Source organism: Etheostoma spectabile, chromosome 14, assembly GCF_008692095.1.
Source record: "Etheostoma spectabile isolate EspeVRDwgs_2016 chromosome 14, UIUC_Espe_1.0, whole genome shotgun sequence".
Classification (NCBI taxonomy): Eukaryota; Metazoa; Chordata; class Actinopteri; order Perciformes; family Percidae; genus Etheostoma; species Etheostoma spectabile.
In genome coordinates, this window is record NC_045746.1 from 24,584,637 (window position 1) to 24,603,645 (window position 19,009).

The following is a 19,009-nucleotide window of genomic DNA, read 5'->3' on the forward strand; positions in this document are numbered from 1 at the left end:
CACACACACACACACACACACACACACACACACACACAATGACTTTTTTTGGACAAACTATAATATGATTTTTTCATATTTTTCAACAAACTATACTGTGAGTTTCGATATTCTATGACCTTTTTATGAATTATTTCCGGTATACTATACCATGATTTTTTTCATGTTTTTCAACATACTATACTAAGCGTTTTTTCATTTTTTCTTTCTTTTTTTGACATACTATACTATGAATTTTTATGAATTTATTTGAAGTACTATACTATGACCTTTTATGATTTTTTTCAGTATACTATGATTTTTTTTGACATTATACTATGACTTTTTTTGACATTATACTATGACTTTTTTCATATTTTTTGGACATACTATACTGTGACTTTCAATGTTCTAAACTCTACTATTATACATACTATACCATTATGTTTTTGCTTATTTTTCAACATACTCTACTATGCACTGTTTTTCATATTTTTCTACTACTAATACAATGCGTTTTTTCATGTTTTTCAACATACTATTCTATGACTTTTTTCGCGTACTATACTACTCTTTTTCAAATTTCTTTCAACATACTATAACTATGACTTTTTTCATGTTTTCAACATACGATACTATGACTTTTTCATATTTTTCGACATACCTAACTATGACTTTTTCTTTTTTTTTTCGACATACTATACTATGACTTTTTCATATTTTTTGACATCTATACTATACTTTTCTTTTTTTTTTTCAACATACTCATACTATACTTTTTACATGTTTTTCACATACTATACTAGACTTTTTCATATTTTCGACATACTATACGATGACTTTTTCATGATTTTTCTGACATCATACTATGACTTTTTTCATGTTTTTGAAATACTATACTATGACTTTTATTCATGTTTCAACATACTATACGAATAGACTTTTTCATATTTTTTCGACATACTATAGCTATGACTTTTTCATGTTTTTCGACATCCTTACTATACTTTTTCATGTTTTTTTGACATACTATACTATGATTTTTCAAAACATTTCTACTACTAATACTATGACTTTTTTTGTCGACATACTATACTATGATTTTTCATGTTTTTTCGACATACTATACTATGACTTTTTTTCATTTTTTCGACCTCCTATACTATGACTTTTTTCAGTTTTTTGACATACTATACTATGACTTTTTTGTTTTCGGACATACTATACTATGACTTTCCTTATATTTTTTCCCATACTATACTATGACTTTTTCAATTTTTCAACATACTATACTATGACTTTTTTATTCCATCTATCAATGACTTTTTTGCGACTACTATACTATGACCCTTTTTTGACATACTATACTGACTTTTTCATATTTTTCAGACATACTATACTATGACTTTTTCTTTTTGGTTTTTTTCAACATACTATACTATGACTTTTTCATATTTTTTTCAACATACTATACTATAATTTTTCCATATTTTTTTTGACATACTATCACTATGACTTTTTTTCATATTTTTTACATACTATCTATTGACTTTTTCAATTTCTTTCAACATACTATCTATGACTTTTTCATGTTTTTCAACATACTAACATGACTATTTTCATTTTTCACATACTATACTATGACTTTTTATATTTTGCACATACTGACATCAGACTATTTTCTTTTTTTTTTCACATACTATATAATGCTTTTTTCATGTTTTTTGACATACTATACTATGACTTTTTTTCAAATTTCTTTTCAACATACTATACTATGACTTTTTCATGTTTTTCCAACACTATACTATTACTTTTTCAAATTTCTTTCAACATAATCTATGACTTTCATTTTTTTTCAACTACTATACTATGACTTTTTCTTTTTTTTATTTTTTTTTTATGTTTACTTTTTTTTTTTTTTTTTCTACATACTAGTACTATGACTTTTTTCATGTTTTTTGACGATACTATACTAGACTTTTCAAATTCTTTCAACATACTATACTATGACTTTTTCTATTTTTTTTCAACATACTATACTATACTTTTTTTTCGACATACTATCCTATACTTTTTTTTTTGACGTACTATACAATGACTTTTTCATATTTTTCGAATACTATACTATGACTTTTTTTTCTTTTTTTGCACTACATACTATGACTTTTTCATATTTTTTTTCAACATACTATACTATGAATTTTTCATATTTTTTTGACATACTATACTATACTTTTTTTTCATTTTTTGACATACTATACTATGACTTTTTCAAATTTTTTCAACATACTATACTAATGACTTTTTTCATGTTTTCAACATACTATACCTAGACTTTTTCAAATTTCTTTCACTACTATACATGACTTTTTCATGTTTTTCAACATACTATACTATGACTTTTTCCTGTTTTTTCAGACATACTATAACTATGACTTTTTCAATTTTTCGACATACTATACTAATGACTGTTCTTTTTTTTGCGACATACTAATACTAGTGACTTTTTTCGACATACTATACTAGACTTTTTCTATTTTTCGCATACTATACTATGACTTTTTCTTTTTTTTTTCAACATACTATACTATGACTTTTACATGTTTTTCAACATACTATACTATGACTTTTTCATATTTTTCGACATACTATACTATGACTTTTTTCATGTTTTTCGACATACTATACTATGACTTTTTTCATGTTTTTTGACATACTATACTATGACTTTTTCAAAACAAATTCTACATACTATACTATGACTTTTTTTCGACATACTATACTATGACTTTTTCATATTTTTCGACATACTATACTATGACTTTTTCATATTTTTCGACATACTATACTATGACTTTTTCATATTTTTTTCAACATAGGCTACTATACTATGACTTTTTTCATGTTTTTTTGCTACTATACATGACTTTTTTGTTCGACATACTATACTAGTGACTTTCATATTTTTTCGACATACTATACATGCTCTTCATGTTTTTCGACATACTATACTATGAACTTTTTCATGTTTTTTTTGACATACTACTACTATGACTTTTTCAAACCAATTATATACGTATACTATGCTTTTTTTCGACATAACCTTTACTATGATTTTTTTCAATATTTTGACATACTATACAACTTTTTCATATTTTTCGACATACTATACTATGACTTTTTCATATTTTTTTTCAACATAGGCTACTATACTTGACTTGTTTCATGTTTTTCAACATACTATACTATGCTTTTTTCTGTTTATCGACATACTATACTATGAACTTTTTTCATGTTTTCTACATACTTCACTATGACCTTTTCATGTTTTGCTACACATATATATATGACTTTTTCATTTTTCTACTACTTTACTATGACCTTTTTCATGTTTTTCTCCATACTTTTACTATGACTTTTTCTGTTTTTTGACATACTATACTATGACTTTCATGTTTTTTTGACATACTATACTATGACTTTTTTCATTCTTTCGACATACTATACTAGACTTTTTCATATTTTTCACATACTATACTGAGACTTTTTCATATTTTTTCTCTACATACCTACTATGACTTTTTTTTCACATACTATACATGACTTTGTTTGACATACTATACATGACTTTTTCATATTTTTTCGACCTACTATACTATGACTTTTTCATTTTTTTTCGAGATACTAAATGACTTTTTCATATTTTTCGACATACTAACTATGTACGTTTTCATATTGTTTTTCGACATACCTATACTATGACTTTTCTATTTTTTTTCAACAACTATCTAGACTTTTTTGACATACTATACTATGACTTTTTCATGTTTTTTCGCTACTATACTACTGACTTTTTTCATATTTCTCGACGTACTATACTGATCCTTTTTTCATTTTTTTCGACATACTATATATGACTTTTTTCATTTTCGACTACTTACATGACTTTTCATTTCTCTCGTACTATACTAGTGACTTTTTTCATGTTTTTTCAACATACTATACAGGACTTTTTTCATTTTTTTTTTGACATACTACTTACGTTTTTCATGTTCTTCACCATACCATACTATGGACTTTTTCAAATTTCTTTCAACCTAACATTGACTTTTTCTTTTTTCAACAAACTTTACTATGAATTTTTCATATTTTTTCACATACTATACTATGAATTTTTTCAATTTTTTTGGACATACTATCTATGACTTTTTTCATTTTTTTCAACATACTATACTATCGACTTTTTCATATTTTTTTCAACATACTATACTATGACTTTTTTTTCGTACCTACTATACTATGACTTTTTTTTTGACGTACTAACAATACTTTTTCATATTTTTCGACATACTATACTATGACTTTTTCTTTTTTTTCACGACTACTATACTTTTCATATTTTTTTTTCAACATCCTACTATACTATGAATTTTTTCAATTTTTTTTTGACATACTATACTATGACTTTTTTTTCATTTTTTTGACATTACTTCCTATACTTTTTTCAATTTCTTCAACATACTATACTATGACTTTGCATGTTTTTCAACATACTATACTAGACCTTTTCAATTTCTTTCACATACTATACTATGACTTTTCATGTTTTTCAACATACTATACTATGACTTTTTCATTTTTCGACATACATATCTATGACTTTTTCTTTTTTTCCGACATACTTACTATGACTTTTTTCCTGTTTTTTGGACATCATACTATGACTTTTTCGTTTTTTTTTTCAACCTACATACTATATTTTTAATGTTTTTCAACATACTATACTATACTTTTCATATGTTTCGACTACTATAACTATACTTTTTCATTTTTTTTTTCGACATCCTATACTCGACTTTTTTCATGTTTTTGACCTACTATACTATGACTTTTTCATATTTTTCGACATCACTATCATGACTTTTTTTCATATTTTTCGACATACTATACTATGCTTTTCATATTTTTTTTCAACATAGGCTACTATACTTGACTTTTTTTCACATACTATACTATGACTTTTTTTGACATACTATACAATTACTTTTTTTTTGACACTACTTATGACGTTTTCATATTTTTCGACTACTATACATAGCTTTTCTTTTTTTTTTTCAACATACTATACTATGACTTTTTCATATTTTTTTCAACATACTATACTAGACTTTTTTATGTTTTTTGACATACTATACATGCTTTTTCATATTTTCGAAACATACTATTCTTTTTCATATTTTCGACCTACTATACTATGACTTTTTCATATTTTTCGACATACTATGACTTTTTCATATTTTCGAACATACTATACTATGACTTTTTCATATTTTCGACTACTAACTATGACTTTTTATATTTTTCGACATACTTCTATGACTTTTTTTCAACATACTATACTATGGACTTTTTTCATGTTTATCGACGCCTATACTATGACTTTTCATATTTTTTCGACTTCTATACTAGACTTTTTTCATATTTTCGACATACTATACATGACTTTTTCATATTTTTTCAACTACAACTATGTCTTTTTTTCATGTTTTTCTACATACTTTACTATGACCTTTTTCATGTTGTTCTACATACTTTACTATGACCTTTTTCGTTTTTTTGACAACTATACTCGACTTTTTTCATGTTTTTTTGACATACTATACTATGACTTTTTCATGTTTTTTTTAACTCATTACTATGACTTTTTTCTTTTTTTTTCGACATACTATACGATGACTTTTTTCATGTTTTTTTTATATACTATACTAACTGATGACTTTTTTCATTTTTTTTTCAACACTGATACTGACTTTTTTTCGACATACTATACAATGCCTTTTTCATATTTTTCAACATACTATTCTATGACTTTTATTGAAATTTTTTTCCGACACTAATACTATGACTTTTTACAAATGTTCTTTCAACGTACTATCTATGACTTTTTCATGTTTTTCAACATACTATCTATGACTTTTTCATGTTTTTTTGACATACTATACTATGACTTTTTTTCATGTTTTTTTTACATACTATACTATGACTTTTCTTTTTTTTTCGACATACTATACTATACTTTTTCCATGTTTTTTTTTGACATCCTATACTATGACTTTTTTCATGTTTTTTTTTATATATACTATGACTTTTGTCATTTTTTTTTTCAACAACTATACTATACTTTTTTCATGTTTTTTTTATACTATACTATGACTTTTTCATTTTTTTTTCAACATACTATACTGACTTTTTTTCATATGTTTTTCGACATACTACTATGACTTTTTTCATATTTTCAACATACTATACTATGACTATTTCATATTTTCAAGATACTTACTATGACTTTTTCATATTTTTTTTCGACATACTAAACTATGACTACATACATACTATTTTGTTTTTCATATTTTTTCCGATATACTATTCTATGACTTTTTTCGACACACTATACTATGACTTTCTCATGTTTTTTTCGACATACTAGACTGACTTTTTTCATATTTTTTTCAACATACTATGCTATGACTTTTTTCATATTTCTCAACGTACTATACTATGACTTTTTTCATTTTATTTTTGACATACTATGACTTTTTTCATGTTCTTCGACATACTATACTATGACTTTTCATATTTTTTCAACGTACTATACTATGACTTTCTCAGGTTTTAATGCCATTCTGTTTGGCGTATTGCTTTTATAAAAGCGACTACATATACCTGGTAATGTCATTAAATAAACACAAAGAAACAACAAATACAACAGTTTATTGATTACAAAAAGTCATTCTTCACCAAGCAACACAGGGCCATTAAGCAGAACACTCACCAGACGCAGTTCAAATTTACATTAGGGGTTGTGGTTCGGAGGTAGAGTTTTTTCTACATACTGTACTACGACCTTTTTACGAATTCTTTACAACATACTATAACCTTTTCATGACATACAATACTATGACCTATGACATTTTTTGATATACTATACTAGGACCTTTTTTAGGAATTTTTAAGATGCACTATGACTTTTTTCATGATGGAATTTATTTAAAATGAAACTAATTGGTGTCATAAATAGGTGTCACACTATATAAAACTACTTGGTAAAACAGGGAAAGTCTATTAAATGTAAACAAGCTGTACATCGCTGTACTTACCTGGTAAACAACACACTCACTCCAGGAGGGAGTCAAAATTCTCGGTACAAAGCTCAACGTCACCCAGAACCCAACCACAATCTTTGAAGCTGAGAACTGGTCCACTGACACGGCTGCAGCGTCTGGATGTCTCCGACAACTTCTCTAGAATGAGCCACGGGAGGGCAGAAATTAAACACGTTTCATGATATGCATTTTACTTTTTGTAAGTTTTTTCTTCTTTTCTTTGTTTGTATTCAAAAGTACACTATCCTCCTCAGCAGATGGAGTTGGCTGATTCGATTTTTTGAATGTTTGTGTAGAAGTTAAGACTGAAAGTTCATTGTTAACCTTTGAAACAGCACGATACCTGGGTAAATCTGAGTAATAATGTGTAATACAGTCAAAAAGCTCCAAAACAGCTGCCGACTGAACCATGTGGTGAAAATTCTGCCTACAGCGATACAGGGAACAAGTCTCTAAATCCACAGAGAAAACCTTCAGCTTTCTTCCTTTTTCAAGTTCAATGGGAAAGAAACATTTGAGCGGGCAGAGTGGAAAGGCTAAAGCTACGTTATTCGTTCTTCTTCTTCTACAGGAAGTCACCGTCGCTCATCACACTGGCCGTGGACGACTCCGACGGAGAGGAGAAGAAGAAGAAGCCAGCTGTTCCTGCTGAGACCAGCGGCGCCAACGCCTCCATCCCCCCTCTGACCTGGAGGAAACCCTAACACACACACACACACGCCAACACACACACACTGCAACACACACACGCCAACACACACTGCAACACACACTGCAACACACACACGCCAACACACACACACTGCAACACACACACGCCAACACACACTGCAGGCAGAACACGTCACACCAAGGCTCTTCTTGCTGATTGAGAGCCTGAAATTGAGTTGGTTAAAAAAAAAAAGAACATGTTACGCTGTTTAAAACGTCAACACATCAAAAACTAGTGGTATTTGTCGACCTAATGTAGAAATTATTTTAAAACCAACAGATTCTTTTTATCTTTAAGCTTTTCTGAAAGCCGCCAGTCGGATGATGTTTTACTGGACGCCAACTGGACAGCAGGTGATTTAGGGCGTAAAGGTGGACTTAAATCTGTTTTTTGGCGGCAGAGAACGTTACATCAACATCAACACAAAACTAGAACTCTCTTGCAAAGCTTATTTAATAATTATAGAAAGATTTGAGCTTCATTGAATAAGTCACTTACTTGTTTTCAAGCTGCCCTCCTGTCGGGTGCAGCTGCTCCGGAGTGAAGCTTAAACGGAACAAAACGGCACTTTGAAAAACACGAAATTAGATTTTGTTTCTCTTTCCCAGTGAGATGAAAAGGACACAGTTGATTTTTGCACACTGTCCTCGCTGTTTTAGTGCAGGAGCCAATTTATTTGCACAGTTTCTGGAGTAATGCCTTTCAGCTGCAGGTGCACACAAAGGCGGTAACGCACAAATACATCGTTTGCACACTTAGTAATTAATCATTATAATGAAATGCTCGTTTTGATCCTGTATTCCTATTTTCTTACTTATTGTAATCCCGTCAAGTGCAGCAGCTTTGAACTGTAAGTTTAAAGGATTTTAAATGACCATTTCTGGGACTTTACTGGAGGTAAAATAACTATTTAACTAAAGTTCACATTCGACAGATCTCAGACTATCAAAGCCCAACTCGCCTTAAACTGATATACAAACATTTGAGGAATATGACGCCCTTGCTGACAAAAACCTTGTATCTACATGAGAGTGAGTTAGTTGTCGTTACAATGCACGGTTTAATCTTCCTATGTTCTTTCATGTGTAAATTAATTTAAAGAATATTTTTAAAGTACATATTTTTGAACTCCTACTGCGTGAGTTGTTTATTATAAAAATGAGCCCTGTATGGATATAAATCTGACATTACTTTAATAATATGTCAGTCAAAAGTTTAAGATCTTCGGTTTACTACATTAGAAGACTAAAAAAAACACATGGTTTGTAAGGTTTGGGGCATTTACGCTTGAAAATAATTACAATCATAAAGATTTGTGCGGATTATACCACGGTCTGGGTGAATACTGGATCCTGATTGGCTGCAGGGTGTCCATAAAAAAGAAAAGCGATGTAGGCCACCTGCTAAAGTTTTGGTGAAACTGACTGTGTACTGTTCCAAATGAATGCACCGCATTAAAACAAAAAGGAAACGTGGTCATCTCCTCTCGTCCCCTGGACACCCCAGGGTGCCGCTAACACCCTAGCTGCAGGAAGTCCGTTTTACTGTCCTCTGGACGGACATTTGGCTTTTTTTTTTTCTTCCATTAATGGTACCAGCTGATCTCACCCCGGCCACGGTACCCCGTCCTCCTTTTTCCATTGCAGATTTAGTACCGCTTCATAGCAGGAAACTGCCGTGACCTGACGCCACACACACACACACACACACACACACACACACACACACACACACACACACACACACACACACACACACACACACACACACACACACACACTAGAGTGCGGATCGGGCCAGATTTTTCTGTCCGAGCCCAGCCCGCGTCCGACAGGCATTAAGATATTTATGTCCGAGCCCGACACAGTTAAAATCGCATTTGTTTCTCATACTAATGACACGTGTACGTTTGTTTGTGTGGAAAGCCGCTTCTATTAAGCAATTGTAGGAAGGCATTGGGAAATGTCAACAGATGAGCGTGTCAATGCCCCCGGGGCAACAAGCGCCATTACCTACATAATAAGCTGTTTTAAATTCTAAATGTTCAACGCCTTATCGCGCTGATGGGACCGAGCCCGACCCGAACCCCAGCATCCTTTCTAAACATCTGTCCGAACCCGGCCCATCGGGTATCCATCCTCTAACACACACACACACACACACACACACACACACACACACACAGTCAAAGGTGTGCTGTCTGCCAGAAGACAAATTAGTTTTGAAAGAAGCTGGACGCAGCAAGAAGAAGAAGAAAACAACGCTTGCTAAACTATTTAAACACGGGGTGTTGCTCTAATTTAATCAGATGAATCACTTTATTCAAATTGAGGATTTTGTTTATATATATTTTTTTTAAGTTTCTGTAAGGTAATGACGTCATTAAAAAGTGAAGATAAACATTCAAAGTTTGAGTCAAAAACCTCAATAGGAGCTTCGAATGTACTTTTTTTTTTTTTTTTAATTTAAAAAGATAGTCGGTGCAGCGCTAGATTTTAGTTTGGAGAATTTGAAGGACCTCTCAGCCGAGGGGGATTTTCCCCTCTAAATTTAAAAAGGGAAGGTGTCATATTTACACGCAGCCAATCACAAGCCAACCTCCAATGCTAGCTAGCATCGATGCTAACGGACGTCATTCATTTCTACTGCAGAAATAACGGATGTGTTTGAAAGAACTCGTCTGTGATTTTGAGACAGTTGGCAGCCACAGAAATTCAATCACAGAGCATTTTTATTTTATTTTACAAATGCAAAAACCTATTTTAAGAATGTACAGTTTGTAAAAGCTAAATATTGTATGTAATGTACCTAAATGGGTTGTGTATAATGCTGAACTATCTAATACCGTGAGCTTCACGTTATCATGATGCAGATTATTCATACCTTTCTTTTAGATTGTTATCAGCTGATTTAGAAATCTTAGCAGCATCATATCACCCCGGGTCGTCTTGTTGGAGGAAATACACCTGCAGAAATGATTAAAACTTAAAGTGAATTTACTTTTTTTTTAGTTTCCTGTTGACCCTTGCGTTGTTCTCATGGCCACTTTGAACCGTTTTTATTTTTTATTTTTTTAATATCAGAAACTTAGATTTCTTTCAACCAAATTGCCTAAAAACAACAATGTTCTTCTGGTAAAATTAATGATTACTTTTACGGAATTTTGTTTGTTTATTGTATTCATGCCATTTTTTTTAAAAAAGTGACCAAAACCTCTGAAGAAATGACACAAAAAGTGCTGAAAGAAAAAAAAAAAAAGATGTATATTGTAATGTCAAATAAAAATGTGGCTATGAATTTAAAAAAGCGTAGAAAAAAACAGCTAAAACATCGGAAAAAGCAACAGATGGTTGATGAGAAGACAACACAAGGGTTAAAGGACATATTTGAAGAAAAGACATTTTTGCGGGTGTTTAAAAAAATCGTGATTTTTTTTCTCATTTTTTCGTGCCAGTTTCTCTGTCTTTGTTGCATAAACATGTCCCAGTTCAACTCTTCAAACATCTTTCATTACCTAAATGTGTGCTTAGTCCATAACCTGCCGTGTTTAACACAGAAAACGGACCCATTAAAGGGACACTTCTGGTTTTAGTCCTGAAGTTCTCCCCTCTGGAGACATTTCTAATCAAAAAACACCTGAAAATGCTTGTTTACCTAAGCTGAACTCTTATTTTACACTTTTCACAGTTTGTTCTCCGTAGCGCTCAGAGAAGAAATGGACTGAAATGCTAAAACGTGTTCCTTTAATGTCGAGGAGAGACAAAGCAACTGCAAGTGGACAAATATATACGTAAAGCAAAGTAGACATCGCTCACCTCACGAAGCTGCGGCTGGAACTGAACTCTCGACGTTATGTTACCAGAATGTAAATAGCAGCTGTTGAAAGAGCAGAAAAAAAAGATGTAAATCAAGTGTGAATTGGGAGGAAAATGACTTTGAGATCTCATGAAAACCGGGAAAATCAGCTGAAGACACTTCGATGCACTTGAGCAAGGCATTAATCCCTATTTGTAACAAGCAGATTGCAGTGAGAATGTGTTCTCTAAATCAGGGCTGCGCAATAAATATCTTTTTATCGTCGTCACAATATCAACTGGTGCAAAAGGTTAACGCGAGAGAGGTTTTGTTTAATGGAAAAAATATAAAACTACACTTTAAAATTTAACTTTCATTCTTTTTTTGTGGCTTTTGTTTTCAATTCAATGTTCAATAACAGCTTTCATTTGTTTTAAGATTTAAAAGGAAGTTGCGGTATTTAAGCAGAAAAAGGCAAAAAAAGAACCGAGCACACTTTAATATCTTGTTTATCTATTGCGAGTATTACGGTTATTGCGATATTTAACAACGTTAACGCATATTTTGCTCATGTTGTGCAGCTCTATCGGAGCTCATCACTGTAAAAACTCACGAGGTCTTTAACATTGTTTTGTTTTCTGTCACAGAGCGACTGTGTTTGGATCAATTTACTGAAGCTTAATGAACAAAATAAAGGAATTCAAAGAGTCTCTGTTGAGTTTCTGTGTGTTTGTTCATTTACTCTGATAGAACATTTTCACTAGAGCCCAACCGATAAAGGATTTAAGGCCGATACCAATACGACTACTTGATTATTTAAACAACCGCTATGCCGATATATATATATTTAAAAAGAAATCCAGAAATGAGTTGATTTCTCTAACATTAGTTATTTGTAGTTATTTATGAGTTCTCACTGAAATAATATAACAATGACTTGTTTTTATTGTCACAACAGAACTGAGGAACAAATATAAAATACAAATATAAAAAATAAAAAACTTTAGATATGAAACTTAAACTTAACTTAAGTTGTAGAGCGTCCTCTGGTGGACAGACTATGCAACGCCATCACTAACGTGACGTTGTAGAGCGTCCCTCTGGTGGACAGACTATGCAACGCCATCACTAACGGGGACTTTGTAGAGCGTCCTCTGGTGGACAGACTATGCAACGCCATCACTAACGGACGTTGTAGAACTTCCTCTGGTGACGGACTATGCAACGCCATCACTAACGGGGACGTTGTAGAGCGTCCTCTGGTGGACAGACTATGCAACGCCATCACCACAGGGACGTTGTAGAGCGTCCTCTGGTGGACAGACTATGCAACGCCACCACTAACGGGACGTTGTAAGCGTCCTCTGGTGGACAGACTATGCACGCCACACTAACAGGGACGTTGTAGAGCGTCCTCTGGTGGACAGACATCACCAACGGGACTTGGTAAGAGCGTCCTCTGGTGGACAGACATCACTAACAGGGACGTTGTAGAGCGTCCTCTGTGGACAGACATCACTACCGGGACGTTGTAGAGCGTCCTCTGGTGGACAGACTATGCAACGCCATCACTAACAGGGACGTTGTAGAGCGTCCTCTGGTGGACAGACATCACCAACAGGGACGTTGTAGAGCGTCCTCTGGTGGACAGACATCACTAACAGGGACGTTGTAGAGCGTCCTCTGGTGGACAGACATCACTAACAGGGACGTTGTAGAGCGTCCTCTGGTGGACAGACTATGCAACGCCATCACTAACAGGGACGTTGTAGAGCGTCCTCTGGTGGACAGACATCACTAACAGGGACGTTGTAGCGTCCTCTGGTGGACAGACTATGCAACGCCATCACTAACAGGGACGTTGTAGAGCGTCCTCTGGTGGACAGACTATGCAACGCCACCACTAACAGGGACGTTGTAGAGCGTCCTCTGGTGGACAGACATTGCAACGCCATCACTAACAGGGACGTTGTAGAGCGTCCTCTGTGTGGACAGACTATGCAACGCCACCACTAACGGGACGTTTGTAGAGCGTCCTCTGGTGGACAGACTATGCAACCATCACTCAGGGACGTTGTAGAGCGTCCTCTGGTGGACAGACTATGCAACACCATCACTAACAGGACGTTGTGAGCGTCCTCTGGTGGACAGACTATGCAACGCCATCACTAACAGGGACGTTGTAAGCGTCCCTCTGGTGGACAGACTATGCAACGCCAACGCTCATAACATGGTTGACCGTCTGTTTATATAATATTTAAATTAATATTTAAATATTAATATTAAATATTTATCAGAATCATTTGCCGTTATAAAATCTGATGGATGAATATTTATTAAAACTTTTTTTTTTAACTGGTCATTATAAATGCCGATACTGATAGATTGGTAATAATCGGTCGGGCTCTAGTTTTTTTACTTACTAAATGTTAAAGGATATTGTAAATTTTTCTGCACTACTACATTACATTTTATCCACTTTGGGTTTTTTTTAACATGTTTTACATGTTAAATGTAGACAAAGACGGTTTAAAAGTTGTAAGTTGTGATTCTAATTAGAGAAGTGAACGTGAACACAGATTATGATTCTTTTGCCACATTGTCAACAAAGTAAATACTAAAATATTTTTATTATTTATTTATTACTTATTATATATATATTTGTTGTTGTTGTTGTTGTTGTTGTTAATTTTCAATACTAAAATGCCATTTCACAGACGGAAAATTAACTGTCAATTCTGTGTCAGGAACAAACTCTCGCGAGATTTGGAGCCGAGCTAAACTAACGTCAACTAGAGCTGTGTGGGGCGGGGAAAAAATACAAACAACAGTATATCGGTTAGATATGTTTAACATGTATAGTTATTTATTTCGAAAGTTAGGCCTGTTAATGTTATGTAACCTAGTCCTTGTTTTAAATAGTTAATAAACCTTTGTGTTGACCATAGATTGTAAATTAATATTTACGGTTTTGACTAATTTATCACTGAACCCAGCCGTCACGCGGCACCCAAATAACTGCTCAACCTGTGTACAACACTGCCATCATAATTGATTTGTTATATTTAATCATTTAATCAATTTAAAGTGAGTTATTAGTAGGTCTATAGACCATAGCTGACGAAAATGCTTTTAATCTTTTTAAGTAAAAATTATTTCCCTCCAAAATGTAGTAGAAGAGTAGAAGTATTAAGCAGCAGAAAATGGAAATATCCGACTCAAACACCGAAATAACCAGAAAACTACCGAATTATTTCACTACACGAGTAAAGTTAAAAGTTAAAGAAGTAAAGAAGATGAATTACTCACTGAGACGATCCGAGGTCCGAACACACGACCCAACCCGCCGGGACGCAACCGGAACAACCGCAAGAGGAAGACATTTAACGCTCACCTGCGTCTGGTTCTCTGCTCCCATTGGTCAGCACAGGTCAGGTGACCAATAGACAGACATTTAACGCTCACCTGCGTCTGGTTCTCTGCTCCCATTGGTCAGCACAGGTCAGGTGACCAATAGACAGACGTTTAACAAGCACCTGCGTCTGGTTCTCTTCTCCCATTAGTCAGCACAGGTCAGGTGACCAATACACAGACGTTTAACAAGCACCTGCGTCTGGTTCTCTTCTCCCATTGGTCAGCACAGGTCAGGTGACCAATACACGCAAAATTTACCACATTTCCTTCAAATCTGATCATAAACGTATCCCTTTTAAACGTTACACCCAGACTTATGTTCAGTAGAGGTGTGTTATTTTATAGGCTACATAATATCATGTTTTATTTATTAATCTTTTATTTTTTTTATTTTTTTTTAGCTCAAACTTTTTTTAATTTTTCAAATTAAAACGTGGCCTCGTGAGAAAACAGAAAACCATGACTGGAAATTATGACTTATTATACATACAAGTCATAATTTTGATAAATTTTCGCATTAAAAGGATCTTTTTTGTCATCACATTGGTATAGCCTATTTTAATCTTAACTCTAATACATTTTACGTGGCTTCTCCCAAAGCTTTCATCCCTAATGTTGTCACTATGTGCAAAGTCAACAATTAACTAACAATTAAAAATTAACTCGTTATTATTGTACCTGCCGGACTACATGGCCTCTGCGCATGCGTGAGTGCCCCGGAAAGTTCTTTAAAGGAATACTGTGAATTTATTTAATATGTGGACAGTACTGATTCCCCCCAGTGACTGGAACCGTATCTGTGTGTGTGTGTGTGTGTGTGTGTGTGTGTGTGTGTTGGTGTGTTTGTAGTGGGCGGGGCGGAGTGTGACGCGAAGATTATTTTTAATCTGCGATCTGTTTCAGTTGTAGAAGACTGGAAAGTCATCCTCACGGGAGAGGAGGCTACAGAGAGGCGCAAAGAGAGGCGATGCGAAGAGGAGAGCGGGGAGCGGGAGCGTAGAGAGAGCAGAGAGCATTGGGAGACGAGAGCGCAACGCGACAGCAGAACGAGCAAGACGAGCGGAGAGAGAGAGCCGAGAGCGCGGAGCAGCGACGAAAGAGCTCCGAGCGAGAATCGAGGGAGCGCGCGCGAGCGAGCGAGGAGCGAGCGCGCGCGCGCGCTGCGAGGGCGCGCGGCGACGAGAGAGAGAGAGAGGGAGACATCGAATGCGAAGAGATGAGGGAGAGCGCGAGAGAACGCGAGAGTAGGTGTAGCGAGGCCGAGCGGCCAACGAGAGCGCGAGGCGCGCCGAGCATGCGAGAGAAGAGACAGAGGAGGAGCGCGAGCAGAGAGAGGCAGAAGGGTTAGCGGAGAGTAGGGCGAGCGAGATCAGAGAAAGAAAAGAGACGAGATGAGAGAGACAGACGAGAAAAGAGAGATACGAGCGAGCAGGAACGAAGAGCCGGCGCGCTCGCAGACGAGCGGTAGTTACAGAGAAGAGCACAGAGAGAAGATGAGAGAGAGAGGGCGCGCGCGAGAGACGAGCAGGGAGAGAGAGAAGAGCGACGAGAGAGAAGTGGAGAGAGGCTGTACGAGCGATAGTCCGCGAGAAGTAGAGCAAGTCAGAGATAGAGAGAGAAGGATAAAGCGAGACGAAGAGAGATAGACAGGATCGCGAGAGGAAGAGCGAGAGCAGAGCACTAGAGAGAGCGAGCGACTCTCGGCTCCGGACTTCAGTCTCGACGAGGCACGACGAGATCTATAAGACGAGCTAGAAACGAGAGAGAAGAGGCGATGGGCATATATATATCAGCCTCGTCTCTCCGAGCTTCCTATCTCTATCCCTCTCTATATCATCTCCTACTATCCGCGATTTCGCCTCTCGCTCTCTCATCTCTCTCTCTCGGTCGGACTCAGTATATCTCCATCAGCTGCCGCCGAGATGTGAGTATACTCAACTATTTATTTCATTTTTAATCATATAACTAGGAATCTCTGTACCGTCATAACTTTCGTTAAACAACGGGCTACCGCATAACGCTGCAGAAAACATCCTTTTAAAAGTATTAAAACTACCTAGTCTTTCCTTTTTTTAATTTATTAATTAATTTCCTCGGTTTTCACCTACTCCGTTTATGTTGTCTGTAGTCCGGGCTGCAGCCGACATCACAATGACTCACCGGCTGACTCGCCTAAAAAAAAACTACCCATCAATACTCTAATAAATAATAAAAAGTGTTTTTTTTACCTCAACAAGCGCACTTTATTCTGCCACAGCATCACAAAGCATGAATGAAATGTGAAATGTGACTTTAAATGTGGCGTAAAACTACAAGCACTGTTGGACTGTTTAAAAAAAAAAAGACAAAAAAAAGAAAATGGATGTTGTTTTTTATTCATTTTTGTTTTGTGGGGGAGAGGGGGGGGGAGGAGGAGGAGGGGGGGGGTGGGGGGGAGGTATTATTGCGTGCATGTTTATCACCTTAGCCCTCTGTCGGGCTCTCTGGCTGCTGCTGCCACAATCCGTCTCCATTTTGCATCTGGAAAACAAGGCTGTCAGTTAGAGAGAGAGAGGGAGATTGTTGTGTGTGTGTGTGTGGTGTGTGTGTGTGTGTGTGTGTGTGTGGGTGTGTGTGGGTGGGTGCTGTGTGTGTGTGTGTGGTTTTAAACTGCTGAGGTGTTACACTTCCCTGATGCTTTGATTACGTGGAAAGAGGCCAAAGTTTGATGAGTCATTTTTCTATTATTGAGTTTCTGCTTCACGAAGTCGCCGACAAATGACGGATTTTAAATTCCAGCCGGGAGTGAAAGACAAGAAATAGATCTTTTACTAAACAGCAACGCCAAAAAGAAGCAGTATGACCATGTGAAGGTACCCCCTTAGCCTTCTAGTCCTGCGGTGATGGGCCAATGGACAAAGCTTTCGGGTCTGAGAAGTCAATCCGAACTTCTCCTTAAAGCTGCATTCTAAGTCATGTCCAGCAGGGGGCGACTCCACTCCCAAAAAAACGTGTTTCTATGGAAGTCTATGAGAAAAAGACCCTATGTCTCTGGGTTTTACGATCCCTTCACTTGCTTCCCTTCCTCACGTCGTAGTTAGTCAAGCGACTAGGAGCAAAGGAGGAAATAACGCCAGGAGAGGACACAAGGAAACTTATATTTTTAGAGGGTTTAGATGTCCTTTCCTTGAAGAAACGGCTTTCAGCTGCACAGCCTCTGGGAAGGTTGCTCTCTTGCATCCTCACTCGTAGCTCCACAGAGATCCCTCCTCCATCCTCACTCATAGCTCCTCAGAGATCCCTCCTCCTCATCAGTTCTTCTATCTGAAACTCATACTCTGTGGACCAAATGAGTGAGGGGATAGAGGAGGGTATCTTTGTGTGAAGCTCATGTAGCGGGAGGGGATGGAGGAGGGTCTCTGAGGAGGAATCTCTGGGAGCTATGAGTGAGGATGGAGGGGATCTATGAGGAGGATCTCTGGGAGGGAATCTCTGAGGAGCTTATGAGTGGAGGAGGAGGAGGGGATCTCTGCAGGAGGGATCTCTGAGGAGCTAGGTGAGGATGGAGGGATCTATGGGGGGATCCTCTGAGGGGAGGGATCTATGAGGCGATATGAGTGAGGATGGAGGAGGGATCTCTGATGAGGGATCCTGAGGAGTATATGAGTGAGGGATGTGGCAGGGATCTAATGAGGAGGGATCCTCTGTGAGGAGTATCTTGAGGCAGCTAGAGTGAGGATGGAGGAGGGGACTCTCGAGGAAGTATGAGCGAGGGATGGATGGGATTATGAGGCGGGATCTTGTGGAGCTACTGAGGTGAGGATGGGAGGAGAGGAGGAGGGATCGTATGAAGGAGCTATGCGCCGAGCGGATTGGGAGGAGGGATTCTGAAGGAGCTATGAGTGAGGGGATGGAGGAAGGGATCTCTGTGGAGAGCTATGGAGTGGGATTGGAGGGAGGGATA

At 36.1% G+C, this 19,009-nt stretch overlaps 2 protein-coding genes across 2 annotated transcripts in view; both read left to right on the top strand.

Moving 5' to 3' along the window:
- The window catches only part of LOC116701386 (intermediate filament family orphan 1-like), a 29,027-nt gene extending 20,995 nt beyond the window's left edge, over nucleotides 1-8,032 (top strand). The window contains 1 exon segment of the mRNA XM_032535060.1: nucleotides 7,717-8,032. Coding sequence (XP_032390951.1) covers nucleotides 7,717-7,849 — 133 coding nt within the window. The 3' untranslated portion in view covers nucleotides 7,850-8,032.
- Nucleotides 8,033-16,937: 8,905 nt separating this feature from the next.
- The window catches only part of vamp1a (vesicle associated membrane protein 1a), a 7,635-nt gene continuing 5,563 nt past the window's right edge, over nucleotides 16,938-19,009 (top strand). The window contains exon 1 of the mRNA XM_032535061.1: nucleotides 16,938-16,990. Coding sequence (XP_032390952.1) covers nucleotides 16,989-16,990 — 2 coding nt within the window. The 5' untranslated portion in view covers nucleotides 16,938-16,988. The remainder of the gene's footprint in view (nucleotides 16,991-19,009) is intronic.